Consider the following 17,763-nt stretch of genomic DNA (forward strand, 5'->3'; position numbering starts at 1 on the left):
AAAACTGACAAAGACCCTCATTCACCTCCTGGACATTAGTAACCGTCCCGGGACCAGATGGATGAAATAACCCAACAGTTTTAGATTGTCTGTTGAGAAAAAAAACACCCAGAGTAACAGTAACAGGGCAATCACTGATTTAAAGCTGAACTTTAAAATCAAACTATTTGTAGTGGGTGAATACTTTTGTATTACTTTTTTTTTGCATTCATTTGAGGCTTCTTGTCCTTCTTGCGCTGTTTTTCTGGTGAACCGCGCTGGTGTTTACGTGGAGGAGGGGGAGGGCAGCGGGGGGAGTGCAGTGTGCATCTGGGGGACGTTTCTCTGCACAGTGCTCAGTCTGTGGCCCGGATGAAAGCCCTGCAACTGTAGTGTAGGTGCAGTGTGAGTTTAACTTTTGCCCTCTCCTTTTAATACATTACTAAGACTGAGCTATTCATCAACTCTTTGGATTAAACCACTGCAAATGACCTTTACATCTTGGAAGTATTTTCAGTATTTTACTTATGAATAAGTCGATCAATTATCCATGAAATGAATCAGCAGTTCGTTTGATAATCAGTTAATCGTCCGTGCCATTCTTTTTATTAGTAAAAATCCCAAATGTTACCTGGTCTCTGCTTTTGTAATATGAGCATTTCCTGTTTTTGCTTTGTCTTCTTTTATTGTAAATTAAGAACCTTTAGGGTTTTGGACTGTTGGGTGTATAAAACAAGACAAAAGAAGACGGTACATGAGACTCTAGTACATTTTGTGATAGACATTTACTCACCTTTTATAGACAAGAGGATTCAATGATTGATGTTTTGAAAAAATGACCGTTGCAGCCTCACACTGAATAAAAGTATCCAACATAAGAACACATACAGACTATGAAGATAGATGGAGTTGCCTGTGGCCTGCAGTGAGGAGCTGAAATGACTTCAAAGCTCAAGTCTGGATGAAGTATTGTGTGTGTGTGTGTGTGTGTGTGTGTGTGTGTGTGTGTGTGTGTGTGTGTGTGTGTGTGTGTGTGTGTGTGTGTGTGTGTGTGTGTGTGTGTGTGTGTGTACGTGTGTGTGTAGTTACAGTGGCTATGTGCCTGTAAATGGTTTGAGAGTTGCTGCTGTATGAACATACAGGCTGAAACATGCTGCAGAGCAGATTTACACTGACAGACTAAAAACTGCCTGTCGAGCTGCCAGTGAAGACTCTGGTCTGTACTTGTGTGAGTGTTTGTGTTTATAAGAAGTTTATTTTGCAGGGCTGTGTTTGTGTTTGTTCTGCTGGCCAATTAACCAGTTGAGTTGTAGAGTGTGCGTGCCTCAGAACTGGGTGGCAGTACTCCAGAATGACTCCTTTTGCACCTTTTGGGCACTTTTTTATTAACAGTGGAATTCTTTAAGCCCAGCCTGTGTTCCACATTACTTCTTACAGTTTAAACCCTTCTTAAGTAAGTATTCATAAAAGCCTGATCACATTTTCCATGACGATTCTTGAGCTGATGTGAGTCTGGGGAACATCCTCCCACCCTCAGGGAGTAATTCTGGGAAATGCCAGAAAGCACTATCACTGGAGAAGATTTACAGTCTTTGCCAGAAAGTTACAACTGTTATTTATGTTATTTATCTACACATCCATCACAAGCAACATTCAGCTTCATTTGAAGTCGTGTTTGCACTTATGGAAGTACAATGTGTAGGTTTAATGTTAACTCTTTTAGCTCTGGTTTTGGTCTCTACCCCGAGGTCTCTGCTGCTTTAGCTGCTAAATGCTCCACTATGTTCACAAGCTAGACGCGAACTGCCCTTGCCTGCTGTTTTGGTGCTGAGCAGGTAGTGAACAGTGTTTCTAAGAGGTTTTTTTAGCCCGAAACCGCTTCCTTCTTTGGGGAATGACGATGATGAGAGAGGACTGTGAGGGCATTGAGCAAAAAGGGGAAATGCAGAGTCAGCTGATAATTCACTGCAGGTTTGTCACTACGAGCGAACCCTTTTACATTACACCAGTCACTTGATCCATTGTTAATGCAAATATATTGATTAAAGCAGCTTCAGGAGCAGACATATAAATGCTATATTAATTAAGCAGTGTGCTATGATGAGTTTCTAACTGTGAATCTGAACACTGAACCCTTTTTTAAATAAATCATTCCCAATTTACTCTGCTGCTAACCCCTATTATTCATTCTGTGTCTCTCAGGTAATGTAGCACTTCATCCTACGCAAGTAGCTACTGAGCCTTTGTATGCAAAAACACATTTAGAAATATATATATTTTTAAATGAAACACCAATTATGATTTTAACATATAAATACAGTGGAGATCTGTTGGCCGTTACTGTAACAACTTAGCGACTGTTGTATACCTCAGTGTAAAGTGTTAATGGAGATAAAAACAGCAGCAGCAGTTTGTTCCTCAGGGTCAGAAACTGCTGATGTGATTAAGAAGCACAGCAGAGGTGTTGGTATACAGCTTGAATGGGACAGAACTCATTAATGCACCAAAAGGAATTATGTAACTGTAATCGTAGCCTTTTGAATTGACGATAAAGAAATGACATCCCATTTTATTTTCTACTCTCTTCAGCTCTGTTAGCCTGCAGCTACTTTAACACTCACAGGGAATGAGCTTCACCATAATGACGGTTTATATTACAGAGCTGCAGAAAAAAGCTAATTGGGCTATCGGGCTCTGTAATTTCAAGCTCCCAGAGGTTTGTCACGAAGATGGGCTTCTATGCTTCCCGCACAATTAAGTTTTTGACGTCTTTCCGGCTAAGCCTTATTGGAAATAGATAAACAGGAATGGCATGCTGGCTGTTAATTCCACCTTATCATCAGACCACATTTTCTTTGCTTGGACTTGTTTGACTCTGGAGTGCTTTTATCAACAAGGACTAACCTGGCTCAGACAATTCCATCCAAATGCAAGGATGCAGTAAAGTTTCAGGGCCTGTATATTCGTTCCAACCTGTTGGCAAGAAAGGTAACAGCAGCAAATGTTTAGAAATGCAGCCACGGACGTTAAGGATGTGTCAAGGAAAAGTGGATAGTGCCACCTAAATCAACATGCGTGTGAGTGTCTCTTTCTCTCGACCCTGCAGGATGTAGACTTTTTCACAAAGAAGACCTCACATGTAACAAAAGCATTGAGTTGTGTGTAACCAAGCACATTTTCTGCTTCAAACTAGGACATTTACAGAGTTCACACTGCTCTGTGTTACCGTCTTGGTTACTTTGGAGAAGGAAGAAGTCCAAAAGAAACAGTTCAAGACGATAACAAAAAACAAGGACTAAGGTCTGTCTTGCATGTTATTTTGTTATTGTGTTACATATTTCTTGTTCAGCAGATAAAACAACTGAATATTTCTACAGACCATTAGCTTTGAAAACCAAACAAAGAAATCATTACATTACAGTCATTTAGCAGACACTTTTATCCAAAGCGACTTACAGTCAGTAGTATATTACATATCATTCACCCATTCACACACTGATGACAGGCTACCATGCAAGGTGCCACCATCAGACTCTAACTAACATTCATGCAACATCCAGTCCACACCGATGGCAAGCCTTCGGGAGCAACTTGGGGTTAAGTGTCTTGCTCAAGGACACATCGACTGCCGAAGCCGGGTATCGAACCACCGACCCTCTGAATGGAGAACTACCTTGCTCTCCACTACGCCACAGCCGCCCAAATCATTACAATAATTTTCACAAAATCATTGAAAGTAAGCATTTTGGTGTTCTGTAGAACCATCTCCGTCATCTAGGTCATTGTATATCTACAGCACAAGTGCAGTAAAGGTCAAAGGCAACTGTACTTGCAACACAAGTTGAATTGTATTTCTGTACTATTTTTTAGTTTAGGGCCCTGTTCTTTCCCAGTAAGATATATATATTGATTAAACACTCCTTGGATTTATTCATCATGAATTTTATATCTAATGCTCCTGCTTTTGATTTTTTCCGCATCTAAGTACTGGATTTGGCTGAACTGAAATCACATAACAGGACAGACTACTAAATTCCCAATGGGCCTATATATAAATAATATACTGGATAAAAAATGTTGTTCTCTAAATCCATAAAGGTGTTTACTGTAATTTGGTGTCACTGTATCTCTGTCTGACTCATCATAGATTTTGGTTATTTTACTTGTTGGATGTGGATATGAATCTATGGGGTTATACAGTCTGGTTAAGTCAAATTGTTATTGCAGGGCGGTTAAAAATGATATATGACTGTAACAGTTATGTGGTTGTTATGTTGGTCTTCAAATAAAAATGTACTTTAGCTGCCAGGTGGCATAAGCATTAAAAAGTAAAACACACACACAAGTGAAAGAAACACTGCTGTAAAACTGTTTGCCTGCAGGTGGTGTTAGTATTAAAACTGCAGCATCTTTTACTTTGTGAAGGTGTAGAAGGCAAAAACATTTTCAAGTATGAACTGCTGCTGCTGTTACCGTTTCCTGATGGTGGTATGGTGGAAAACAATGGCGTTATTAGCTGTAACTGCAATGTAGAGTGTTTCTCATTAGCTAGCTAGTGGGGCGCCTAAGAGATACTAACTTACACTTAAATGCATGCGCGGTCGGCCCGGCTATATGTCAACAACATCAAAGCACAACATACGACACACACAGAAGTAGACTGACTTTATTCTCTGCTCAGCTAGTCATTTCTCACCTATAACCTTACATTGCAGATGTTTTTTGATGCTATGAATTCCGCATATACGACCTTTAAAAAATGTTTCTGCAGAAAAAAAATTGAATAATAAATCGAAACGTTTTGTAGAAACATATTTGAAGGACTGGTGGCACTTAGGGCCTCAGTGATAAATAAATAGCGTTTTCTGGGGCTGCTTCACAATATGAGCCATCAAGCCAGTTGAAGGCTTTTAATGTGAAGCAGCAGTGGAAAATATTGGCTTTGCAGTAAATTTATACAGCTCTAACACGGTGTTAAGAGAGTGAACACCCAGCAGTGAGGAAGATACCAATGAGATAAAAAAATGAAGATAACATGCTAGCTTCGTTTCCTGTGAATCCCTCAAACAAGTGAAGGCAAATTAAATCCTAGAGCAGGAATGGTTCACTACTCCACTAAAACATTAAATGGTTATTGCAGGAATATTATCAACAGTATCATGAAAATCTAAAGGATTATAATTTAGTTTCATAAGGTGATTTGCATCTGAAGAAAAGAGAGTAACTGAATTACTGTTTGTGATAACACCTCCTAGCCAATCACAAACAAGTAGCTCCTATTGGCTGTGGTGTAACTTCTTGTATCTTGTTTACATGGAATGGCTGCAAGTCGTTATAGAACTGATCATTTTTCTGGCGCATGTAGCCCAAATGAATGTTCACTTTGGAGGAGACACACACAAACACACACACAAACACACGCGCACACACACATGCACACAAACACACACACACACACACACACACACACACACACACACACACACACACACACACACACACACACACACACACACACACACTGTAATTAGTTTTCCACACTTTTCTCTGCCTCCCTTTCTCCCTCCATTAAGAAGCAGATATTGAAGTTTTCCCACTAGACAGCTAAGTCTGACTCACTCAGTATGTGAGTTTGCTCCGTACAATCCATGCTGTGTGATCCGACTGCTAAAAGCTCAAAACCTGTGTGTGTGTGTGTGTGTGTGTGTGTGTGTGTGTGTGTGTGTGTGTGTGTGTGTGTGTGTGTGTGTGTGTGTGTGTGTGTGTGTGTGTGTGTGTGTGTGTGTGTTTGTATTAGATGACTTGCGGCATTTTGGTCCAGACAGCTTTTATTAACGTGACAGAAAAGCCATGATGAGGAATGCAGGGAACGGGACGTGAGATGTGCTCTCAGTATCAGGTTCAATGACCAAACATGTCGCTGGTATATGAAGCTGACGGAGGCTTGAACACACCTCTCTTGAAGATTCTGAACAGAGGACACATTCACACTGGTGTTCATAACATCCAGGGGCCAAGGTTGAGCACCTTCCCCCTTCTTTAACCCCTTCCTCACCCATTTCCTCTTCCTTCTCTGTTTTTACTGCTTCCTGACCTGGTCCCTTCGTTGTCTTTCCTAAGACAACCTGCTTATCAAAATTCCCCTCACATTTGTCTTTTAGGCTTATCACTCAAGTGTGTCCTCCACCAGCTCTGCAGCCACCACTGAGGAATATTTCAGTTCTCCTTGAATGCTGCTATTTTATGGTTGCAATGAATTTTCTCTGTCTGAGTGATCTGCTCACTGGTTAAAGTTTACTTAAAATGGTAAGTGTGATCTATGGGAGCTGTTTTGGAACAAAAAGTTTCAAAATAGTTTCACTCCCTCCATTTTTAACCAATGCAATGGCCACAGCAAAAGAAGAAAAAGAACAATTCTGGATTGAGAAGAATGAATGTGTGTTAAACAGATTCATTTTTCCAAACCAGCTGTAAAAAGAGGATCTTTTGTGATTTATTCCTTGTGCATGTGGTCTGTCCAAAAGATCCAGATCCCCCCTAGAGTTTGGATCAGATGAAAAGTTAAGCAATATTTTTGAGCCTGTTCTTGTGCTGTTTGCAATGAAAAAAGAGGCAAAGAGGCCAGCCCAGGACAATGCTTTCAAACATTGCTTAACATCTTGGATGCAACTCTTGTCCTTGTATTAGTTGCTTTTTCTTCTTTTCTTCCATCCCTAGGGTCAGGACAGTACGCCTATGGAGACGATGAGGACTGGTATTCTCGTAGATATAAAGGTGACCACATGCTCAGTTTGACACGACCCACACACATTCATTCTCAAATATATCTCATATTTCAAAGGGACTTCTTATTTTGAGATCACATTTAATATGGTTTTGTGAATTGTTATGCATAAAGTCGCAGTGAAATGGCAGTTAGCCTCATTATCTAATATCTAGATGTATCAGAATGATACAGACTATATTGGTGGGGTTTAGCGCCAGAGGGATTTGATAAAGTCCTTTAGATTTGATTGGCATAGCAAATACAGCACAATAAGAAGTTAGAGGACTGTTATCTTGGTTCCTCAACAGCGATGTAAGATCAGACACAGAGGGATAAGGGCAAATCAGTAAATAAGAAGAAACCATAATCAACGTTTTTTTTAGTGCCTTTTCGTGCCTTACGGGGAGAAAAAAAGGAGGTAAGTTTATACAATAGCCTACCTTTTTTTTTTTTTTTTTTTTTAAAACATATATTTGGAGTATGATAAAAATAACTGAACAATAAATACAGGGACACAGGATTAGCACTAGAAATAAGCATTTTTGTTATTTCACTGTGTCTTTAAAGAGACATAATTAAACGGTAGTTAGTCCAGCCCGTTTTGTGAACTGACTCAGTTACATCAAAGTAGCTTCCAGCTTTAGATTTGGGGTCAGTTAGACGGGGAACATTATCCTCCAGGCCAAACTAAACTGTGTAAAAGCTTGAATGTAGTATTATTTTCACTTACTCAGGGGTTGTGGAAACTTTGGCGACACACACACACACACATACAGAGAGAGGCAGCAAGGGAGGCTCGCTGCGTAATGAATACTCATTTTGATTCCAACTGGAAATTAGCCTAAACTGTAGGGTTCTCTCTCCAAGTGTGTGCATACGTATGTTGATGATAGTGTTTGTCCTTAGCCAGAAGGAAATAAGCTGCAGATTTTGATTCCCTGTATTGAAATAAGAGCTTTGTGGCCCCTCATACTTGGCATATAATGAGGAATCTTTTACATAAGCATTGTAGAGATGGTCAAAGTCGTCCCCCATGAGAGTAGCAAAGTTGAAGGCAATTGCGATTGTTCTCATAAGTATTAAAGGCTTGCTCTTCATAGTTACCATACAGACACCACATTTGTATCGAACTCCTTATTCAACTATTCCAACAGGACATTATTGTTTTGGAGTAAAACTGATACATCTGCAGTCAGCTTAATAAATGTCATGTTTTTGACAGACTATATCCAGGGATAGCACAACAGACAGCAGTCAGTAGTGTGATAAGTATCAAAAAAGAGCCGTTATCTCAACACATCTAGCTATGGAGTTTTACACACAAACTTTTAAACCTCAGTTCTTTCTTCACATCATCATATGTCTTCCCCTCAAGTGGGACTATCTTCTATGCCTCATGAGACACTGTTGGATTATGGGAAGTTGCAGATAAGGTAAAAATAAATCCTCTGTATCAGTCTGAACTCAGATGATGGGAGGGTTTTCATATTTTCACACTTATAAAGGAAGGATTTCTCGTATTTTATAGTTTTCAGGTAAGTGCTTATTATCGAACACTCATAATCTCTCACTCCAAGGCCTTACCATATAAAAAACATATAATTGCCTTGGAATCTGCGATGGAAAGGTCATTGCAGCTGTCTTCCCTCTGCTTTTAGGGACCCCGTGGTGTGCGCCCATTAAGGTGAAACATGGGGATGTGAGCTGTCGTACACCCAGAGGAGAGCACTACAGGAACGTGATGGGGACTCGTTGCAAAATCCGCTGCAAGCAGGGATACGAGTCCCAGAGCTCAGAGGTGGTGTGTATGGCGAACAAGCACTGGTCCTCTAACTACGCCTGCCGAGGTAAAAAACTGACATCTACACATGCATATATACACTCATGCGAGTACCTTACATTACATACTAGGTTTTGGGATTCCTGATAATAATTGTTCCTTTTTTTAACCGTGGAAATAGCAGGTCCACAATTTTTTCTGCAGCCTTGAACCACATCTGACTGTCTTCATCAGTGGAGGGAGTGTGTTGTTTTCTGTCCTAAATTAAAACTCTGTACTTGATGTTCAGGAATTTAAAAATTGATTAATGTTCATACAACAAATTTGTACAGGACTACATGGATAAATCTCATCTACCTGATGTCTATTCTCTGCAGAGTGTAAAAGTATCTTTGAAAACAGTATTTACACCATGGCACACTAAATAACTCTTTTGTACAATGTCTGAAAGCCAATACGATAATTGTTTAATAAGGATGATGATGCACTCAATCTGACAAGAACTTTGTTTAAAGGCTACTGATGCCTTTAGCGCATCTTTTGTAATTAAGGACTACTACTACTACGACCATTGCTACTGCTATTACCGCTGCTGATCTACCATCAGCTCAGGTAAAGGGTTCTCAGTTTTATTTTTAGGATAGCTGTGAAATTAAAACATTTAATCAAAGAAGACCAATGATGATAGTTGATGTAAGCTGTTATAAAAGACCAAGATGGACCACTATATTGTATTATTACATAGAGGCATCAGCCTAAATGTATTGAATTTACCTGGACCATTGAACTGAGCAAATCATCCCTTTACTCATAGTAAGCCCTTTAACACTGAGCTCTTTCTCTGACAGAGATCCGCTGTGCCAAGCTGAACATGCCAGTTAACGGCGGCTACAAGTGTTCGGACGGCTACTACTTCAACTCTCGCTGTGAGTTCTTCTGCTCGCCTGGATTCAGTATGAAGGGACAGAAGACGGCAACGTGCCAGTACACCAAGGCATGGAGTGCTGGAGACCCCACTTGTGTTGGTAAGACTGTGTGTGTTGTGATTTTGTGCATTATTTTATCTCCCACAGAGGACTGGAGAAGACTACTAAGCCACAAAAACACATGTAACAGGTAATTATTTGCTTAAGGCATAATGCCAGCTGCAGTCTACCATGTATTCCTCATAATACAAGGTTATATGATTGATGTTTGGAAAAAAACAAGCCTCGAGTCATGTACATGTACTCAGAGACACAAACATCACCTCATCACCAGAAAATGCTAAATGTCTTTCAAGCTTTTTGCAGCTGCAGTCTGAGCGTGAAATCGACTGTTTTTCATGGAAAGCTGGGCTTTAAGGCCTGCACTTATAGGTAATCACTTGTAGGTGATTGTAGAAATGGCTGAATGGTCTTGTGACCGTGGTAACAGTGGACAATCACACTGCACCACAGCCATCACAACCTTACCAATTCTGTTTGTAAAATCAAGTCTCCTAGAGTAATGATTCACTTTACTTGTTGACAGTCAATTACTACTCTAACCTGCTCTGGTCAATAGAGTCTGCATTTTCTGTTCGTCATTTGGGGCCTGTGTAGTAAAATACACATTTAAACGTTTTGTTTTGTTCTCTGTTGGTTCAAAAATGATTTCTCTCTCTCTGTGTAGATATGGATCCTCCGAAAATCAAGTGTCCTAATCTGAAGGATAAGTGGGCAGAACCAGGAAAACTGACAGCGAGGGTGACCTGGGACACATCAGAGGGTGTAGACACTGCAGATGGCATCCTCACAGAGTCAGTCGCATCTTCACCACCCTTTTAAGCTTTTTGTTCAAATGCACCCTGTCTGTTGTATTCCTGTTGGCTATTATCCCACTCTGAACAGGGAGATCACAGTGAAAGATTAAAACAGAGCCTGTCTTTTGCAGTGTTATCCTGAAAGGGAAACCTTCAAAATCAGACTTCCCAGAGGGGCTCCATAAGATGTCCTACACTGTGTTTGATCGTGCAGGAAACAAAGGATCCTGTCGCTTCACTGTCAGAGTGCGAGGTGAGCCAATAAAAGCTAGTAAAACTGTATTTTATGGGTTATTTTTCAGAAAGCCTGCCAGAAAGTCCTATGTAATTTTGTACTAAAAATGGGAAAAATAGAGGCTGTTACTCTTCTAATTATATCAAATGAATTGCTAGTGTAAGCTACATTTCTTCTTGTCAATGCACAGCAGGTCAACTCTTTGCAAGAATGAAATAATTGTTTGCAGGCAATAGTAAAATTCAACATATATGGAGAATAAAAGCAGCTAAATCGAGCTTTTCTCTCATGGAAGATCCTTTAATTTCCCGATATTAGAACTCACTTCTTTTGGGCCAAACTGATATCTGTCTTAGCATGGCTAAAAACAAATAAAAATCTTCCCACCAAAATCCCTAAATTTCTTGGAATATGTAGTCATGTACACACAAAGAAGGCCAACCACCTCTGTCTTTTTAAATTTACTTGAATGCCACCTTGCTGCGTGTCACAACTCCTGACATGTTTTTGTCTAAAGTGCCTCTCTTTCTGTGCAGTGCGCCGCTGCAGCCCACTGTTTCCCCCAGACAACGGTTACATGAAATGTGACAGTGATGGAGACAACTACGGGACCACTTGTGAGTTCACTTGCACCGGCGGCTACGAGCTTCGGGGCAGCGCTGCCAGAGTGTGTCAGTACGGACTCACCTGGTCGGGCACAGACACCACCTGTGCAGGTACATACCGCATGCAAACAGATACACACACATACTTACACAAACACATCAATGTTTTACTTATTATTTTATTTCTTTTTAATTACTCATGGCAGTTTCTAACCGAACAAAACAAATAAGGAACAATAAGAGAATCAGTTAAGAAACATTGGATTTGTGATGACAGAGTTGCAATATGATTAAACACAGACATTATTTTTTCTGTTTCACTTTGTTTTATGGGCCTAAGACATTTCAAGAGTTTCGTAGTTTTAGTCTAATTTCAATGCATTCATACATTTACTCAAGCTGCATCCTTCCTGTGACCAAAATAATATTTGATAATACGCATTAATGCCCACAGTCTTCAGAAATCACTCCAAGTACTGCAGCGTTAGGATTAATTTGGAAAGATCCAAAACATTATTTATAATAATTAATTTTTACGGTTCTGTTTGAGATTATAACATATCTGTTAATAATATTCCATTTTTATTTGTTCTTTGCATCTTAAAGGACATTGTCCATGCAGTGTTGCCAAATTGGTCTACTAATTCCTATTTAAATTATTATTACCGTTGAAATAAAATAATTGATCTCCACCAAGTCGTTTACATTGAAACGACTTGGTGGAGATCAATTATTTTATTGGATCGTCTTAGGACTAGTATTCACTCTCAGAACATAATGAATAGGCTCTGGGTAAACAAAAAACAACCCAGTTTGACACAGAGAATTATAAATTGGCCTACATTTTATGTAGATTGAGCTACTTGGTGTGAGCCAATTCTCGCAACATTTTCCATGTCTCATTCTGCGAGCTCTGACTCTCATTTATATTTACTTTTAATTTGTGCTGTTTAGTGTCAGTCAACACAACAGTCCTGTGTTAGCTGTGCTAAACTGGTTCCATGTGAGAGGGGAAAAGGCCCCCCTGTACCATCCATCAATTCAAAAAGTCAATACTGGATGCCTACCTATTGAATTTCTGTATCGGTGAGAAAAAGTAGCAGATGGGAGAGACTGCGTTCCAACAAACCATCAGTAATTTATACTCAATGTTGCGGGTTTACTTTCGATGATGACATCTGCTCAACAGACCGAAAGAATCAAATTCCGCTGCATCTCGCTGTGTTGTATAAAATCTTGTATTCTTGTCTGGTGCGTCATATCTTGTCATATCACTTAACTGTACATTCAATGTCATCGCAGCCATGAACATTAACGTGGGAGTGCGTACAGCTGCTGCACTGCTGGACCAGTTCTATGAGAAACGACGGCTCCTCATTATCTCGGCTCCAACTGCTGCCAATCATAATTACCGCTTCCAGATGACTAACCTACAGGTGAGGCACGACTCACAGCGAGAACATGAGTTGTATGTGGGGTGACGGAGGGAAGAGGCGATGGAAGTCAATGCTGCAGTGATTTGTGTGTCTATTGCTGCTCACTAAGAGGACCGGTGTGTGTTTGTGTGTTTGATTTTCTTTCTCGCTTTGCTGCGTAAGTGGGACAAATAGTTATGAAGGGAGGATGGGGTGGGGTGTGTGTGTGCGTGTGTGGTTGTCCAGAAAATGTCAAGGCGATGATTAAATGATCCTGACACCGGCTTTGATAAGGTTTATTCTGGGGCGGGATGTTTCCACGGATCGTCAGAAACCGTTAGATACTTCTTTAGACGCTGACCTTTCAACGTGACGGGTTATCAGCTGAAAGACAAGACCGTGTTAAAAGTTTGTGAACAACCTGAGTGATCAGTCCTGGAATCTGTCTGGTTGGGAGTTGTTTATGCTATTCAGAGCAGAATTGATTGGCTGATTCATTGATAAGTCAATCAAGAGGTTAGGAATTGCTGCCTGTTTTATACCATTGTAAAAGTATATATTTGGGGTTTGTTTGGACTGTTGTTTGGACAAAAACAAGTTCTTAAGATTGAATGTACTCCTTTTACCTTATTATAAAACCCAGAATCTGTGAATATGCAAATATTGTTCATTAAAAAAACCTAACTGCTGTTTAAACTCCCCCTCTCCAGCAGATGAATGTGAAAACAGTAAAACTTAGTTTAACTTAGTAAACTCAGTAAAACTCAGTTCTGAGTAGATTTGAATTAATCATGAAAATATTATTTAGTTGCAGCCCTAGTGTTATCTATCATAACTTCAGTTCGACAGTTATATATCCTCTGTGTTCATATCCTTCTTTTGCCTGCATAGGAATCAATAACAAAGCTATAGAAATGCAAAATTTATAGATGGGTTTCTCTCTGTATCTTCCTCTCAGCACGCTCAGTGTGGACTTGACCTTAGGCACGTCACAGTAATTGAGCTGGTTGGGACTTACCCAGCACAGATTGGCCGAATTCGACACAGGCTGCTCCCTCCAGCACTGTCCCTGCAGATCAGGTACACACACACACACACACACACTACACACAGACACACACACAGACACACACATGCACAAACACGCACCCACACACACACACACACACACACACACACACACACACACACACACACACACACACACACACACACACACACACACACACACACACACACACACACATATTGTCTTTGGCTCGCTACAGCTGCTTATAAGGCCACTAGATATTTTACTTAAGACAGCACTGTGAAAATACTCCATTTCATGTTAAAGTTCTGCATTTAAAATCTTAAAAGTATTCAAGTTTTATTAACAAAATGAACAGAAAAGTTCTCACTGCAAAGTAAAATGGTCCCTGTCAGTGTTTTAAATATGATGTTTCTGGCTTCAACAGCAATGCATTATATTCTATAAAATCATCATATGTTTCTAGTGTCGCTGTCCTGTGAGAACCACTTATCTTTAAAAAGAATAACAGCCCTCAGATTTGTTTCCAGCTGATCCAAGAGGCTTTTTAAAATAGTTTATTAGTTTAAGAAGTAGGACAATTGTCTCTACACATAAAGTAACACTCCATTCAGTTTATCACAATCATTAAACATCAACCAGCTGGAGATACGCCGTTTTCACTGTTCAGTAAGTGGATGAAAACTTGTAATCTGCTCATCATTTAGCTGTCAGACAGTACAAAATACAATATTTACCTCTGAGTTGTAGTGAAGGAGAAGTTTTTACTCATTAAAATACTAGTACATAGTATTTGTACTTAAGTGCAGTATCTAGGTAAATGTACTTAGAAACTTTCCAACTCTGCTGCTCACTGAGCTGATGTGCGTTCCCTAGGTTACAGCTTCAGATTCCTCAAAGGTCTTTCCAAATGGTCCTGGTAGACAAGCAGGGCACGGACAAGCAACGCTACCCGTTCCCGATCACAGCAGCTGAATTATTGACCACCATCGACACCTTCCCCCTCCGCAAGGACGAGATGGTGCTACAGCAGGAAGCGGGCCAGACCTGCCAATCATAAAGCACTGACTGTCAGCCATCTTTGATCCTTCTCCTCCTCAGTCACAGCAGACAGATCTCCTTTTTTTTATCCTCTCATGTCACACACGCCTACCTGAACTCATCCAGTCCTGTTTCCAGAGGGTGTGAGTGCGTCTGTGTGTGTGTATGTGTGTGTGTGTGTGTGTGTGTGTGTGTGTGTTGATCTGAAGCATCACTGAAAGAGGTCACTAAATGGAATGGGTCACACAGTATATTACAATCATATTGATTCTTGTGTCTTGTCTATCTGTATGTTTTATTATTATTAATATTTTCAAAGCAGAATATGTTTTACTATTTTGTGCAAAAAGTATTTTTACTTCATGAACTGGCATGTCACTCTTCCCCTGTCTAATATTTATATCTCACATCTTCTAATAATGATGTACACTCTGGAATATAGTTTGTGTTTTATGTATGCAGAACAGTGATGCTCTGATTAAATATGTCATTGAGGAGGTGATCTTCAGTGTGTCAATGTTAGTGCAAGAGACATGCATGGTCCTCTGAGGAAATTGAAGAAGGGTGAAAGGACATTCAGGTGTTTGCAATCTGCAATCTCACAGCTAGATACCACTAAATCCTACTATCCCTTCCGTTAAATCTTGTTTTTGTCCAAACAACCGTTTTCTAGAATCATGCATCATTGTTCTGTCTGAACACACACAAACTAAAATTGAAGTCTAATAACGTGTTTTACGTTAAACAACCACTTGAACTAACTGCCTTAGTTGGTATCTCATGAGAGAGAGAAACAAACTTGTTTCACTGGCAGATATTTTCTCTTGCAACTCAAAAAAGACAGTGGTGTGAGATTTTGGGATGTTCTCATTAAGCACAGCTGCTCTTCAGGAAAAACAAGCATTGAAGACTTCTAACTTGTGAAGGAGCAAATTTAATGCACTCACATGTAGAGAAACAGGATGTGATGTGGATCTTTTTTTTTATATTGCTTTCATGGCAGGTTCGTTACAACTATAGAAACACAACATCGTTTCAACCTTGGCAGGTCTTCAGTAAAGGTACAAACCAGGAGACAACCGGACATAGCTATGCATTCATTCACAGGTGTCTCCTGATTGGATAATTTGAACAACAGGTAAACACAGTTAAATAAAACCAAAGTGTTTGGAATCAAATCCCTATTCAGGCCTGGGTATAGCGTAGTCATTTTTGGGGGGGAATCAATAAGCATTCTACTTTTTGATTGGATGTTTTTGCTCAGAGAGTTGTTTGAATATATTTTATGTTCCAAAAAACAACAACTACATTTACTAAAAATACTTGAAAAGATGGATATTTAATTTTTCTGGCTGTACAAAAAGACAACAGTTAATAACTCATCTAAATAGTTTAATATAGGATATATTCTCAAACAGAAAAAGGCAAACAGTCTATGGAAAGATGGGTTTATTTCAAAATAACAGATTTGCGACAAAATAGGTTTGAATACAGTAAGTTTGATGCTTGGAAACCAGACACAACAGATAGTACATGCTGTAAATCAAGAGTTTTTTAGAAATGAAGTATTGCACGAGCCTCTCATCTAAAGTATGTTGTACAGTAAACACCATGTATTATTACTATAAATGTGCAGTGTGAGACCGCTGTGCTCAGGGACTTCAGAGCAGAGGACAAGCGCAACAAAATTGGCATTCCACATGAAAAATGGTTGCTCAGGGCTTAACTTTTGAATGGTTATTGTGAAATTTGTGATTCATCGCAGGAGGGTGGGATGGCAGATCCCCAGGCAACAGAGACAAGGTGACTGTCGCTGACTCATTATTAGGCTCCCCGAGATGAAGGCAGCTCCCCTCAGTGCTGACTCACTCTTTAACACACAGCCTCTGTCTCAGGGTTCCTGCACTTTCTCTTCTGAGTGTAAAATGATCTATTTAACAGTGCTTTACATAACCTTCTTTTGTTCTTCTATCTCTGTTTTCTCTAATACCATGCAGTTTCTATTAACACACTGATACAGTGTTGTGATAATTTACATTGAAGCTAATTATTGTGTTATCTTTCTAGATTATTTTTTTCTGACAATCAGAGGTGGATAGTAAGCATTCTTATTACTGCAAGTACATTCTTTAACACCTTCAAGCGAGTCAATTATTGATCAACAGAAATTAATTTGCCAACAATTTTACTTTAAATTAACTGGTTGTCATTTATCTCATCTCATTCAGCTCTGTGAGGCTGTGCATACGCACAGCAGAGCTTGAGCTAACTGCTAACATCAGCATGCTAACATACTCACAAATGTTAAAGATATAAAGATTACCATGTAAACCAACTTAGTTTAGTGTGTTAGCTAGTTAGCTAGTATTTGCCAATCAGTTGTAATTGTCATTAGTTTTGACGTGATAAAAATGCGAAAGAGACAAATATCAACATCATGGTAGTGCTAAAGTCATGTTCACAAAAGTCATTGGGATTGGGAACCATAAATCTCTGTACAAAATTGAATGACAATCAGTCAAATTGTTGTTGAGATAATTCAGTCTGGCCAAAATAGTCAACTGACCAAAGACTCACATTACCATTAATGAAGTCGCTGGCGTGGCTAAAAATGCTCAACCTTTGATGGTTCCAGCTTCTCAAATGTGAGGATTTGTCATCTTTTTCTAGTTAATTTCATTGTAAATTGAGTATCTTTGGGTTGTAAACGGTTGGTTGGACAAGACAAACTTTTGAAATTTGAAGACGTCATCTAAAGCATAATCGATGGCCACTTTTCATACATTTTACGCCAGTACGCTAATAAATAAAAGATGGCTACTACTTTGGAGAGAGCAGTGAAGATTAACTGAGACTGAGAAGTTTAAGTCATTTTCCTCATTAGTAATTAAGTGTACTACTTGAGTAAGACAGTAGTACAAGAACTAGTCACTTCCCACCTCTGTTTATTAGGGAATTAACTATTTATCAGCATCGTCATGTGCTTCAGACCAGGATGCAGCTTGGTTGCTTATAAAGGGAATGTCTAAGTCTCTACATTATTGATCAGTGCATCGTCTAACGCCTAACAAATGGTCTCCGTCAACTGTAACGACATGCAGATATGACTCTGGTTCATGAAGCACAGAG

The 17,763-nt window shown here is 39.6% G+C and overlaps 1 protein-coding gene across 1 annotated transcript in view; it reads left to right on the forward strand.

Annotated features, from left to right (window-relative positions):
* srpx (sushi-repeat containing protein X-linked) overlaps window positions 1–15,124 on the forward strand; it is a 15,244-nt gene extending 120 nt beyond the window's left edge. The window contains exons 2-10 of the mRNA XM_054615558.1: window positions 6,697–6,753; window positions 8,404–8,592; window positions 9,374–9,550; window positions 10,179–10,305; window positions 10,440–10,561; window positions 11,080–11,259; window positions 12,451–12,584; window positions 13,522–13,643; window positions 14,470–15,124. Of these exons, the coding sequence (XP_054471533.1) occupies window positions 6,697–6,753; window positions 8,404–8,592; window positions 9,374–9,550; window positions 10,179–10,305; window positions 10,440–10,561; window positions 11,080–11,259; window positions 12,451–12,584; window positions 13,522–13,643; window positions 14,470–14,653 (1,292 nt within the window). The 3' untranslated portion in view covers window positions 14,654–15,124. The remainder of the gene's footprint in view (window positions 1–6,696; window positions 6,754–8,403; window positions 8,593–9,373; window positions 9,551–10,178; window positions 10,306–10,439; window positions 10,562–11,079; window positions 11,260–12,450; window positions 12,585–13,521; window positions 13,644–14,469) is intronic.
* Window positions 15,125–17,763: the final 2,639 nt, after the last annotated feature.

The sequence above is a fragment of the Anoplopoma fimbria genome, chromosome 16, assembly GCF_027596085.1.
Source record: "Anoplopoma fimbria isolate UVic2021 breed Golden Eagle Sablefish chromosome 16, Afim_UVic_2022, whole genome shotgun sequence".
Lineage (NCBI taxonomy): Eukaryota > Metazoa > Chordata > Actinopteri > Perciformes > Anoplopomatidae > Anoplopoma > Anoplopoma fimbria.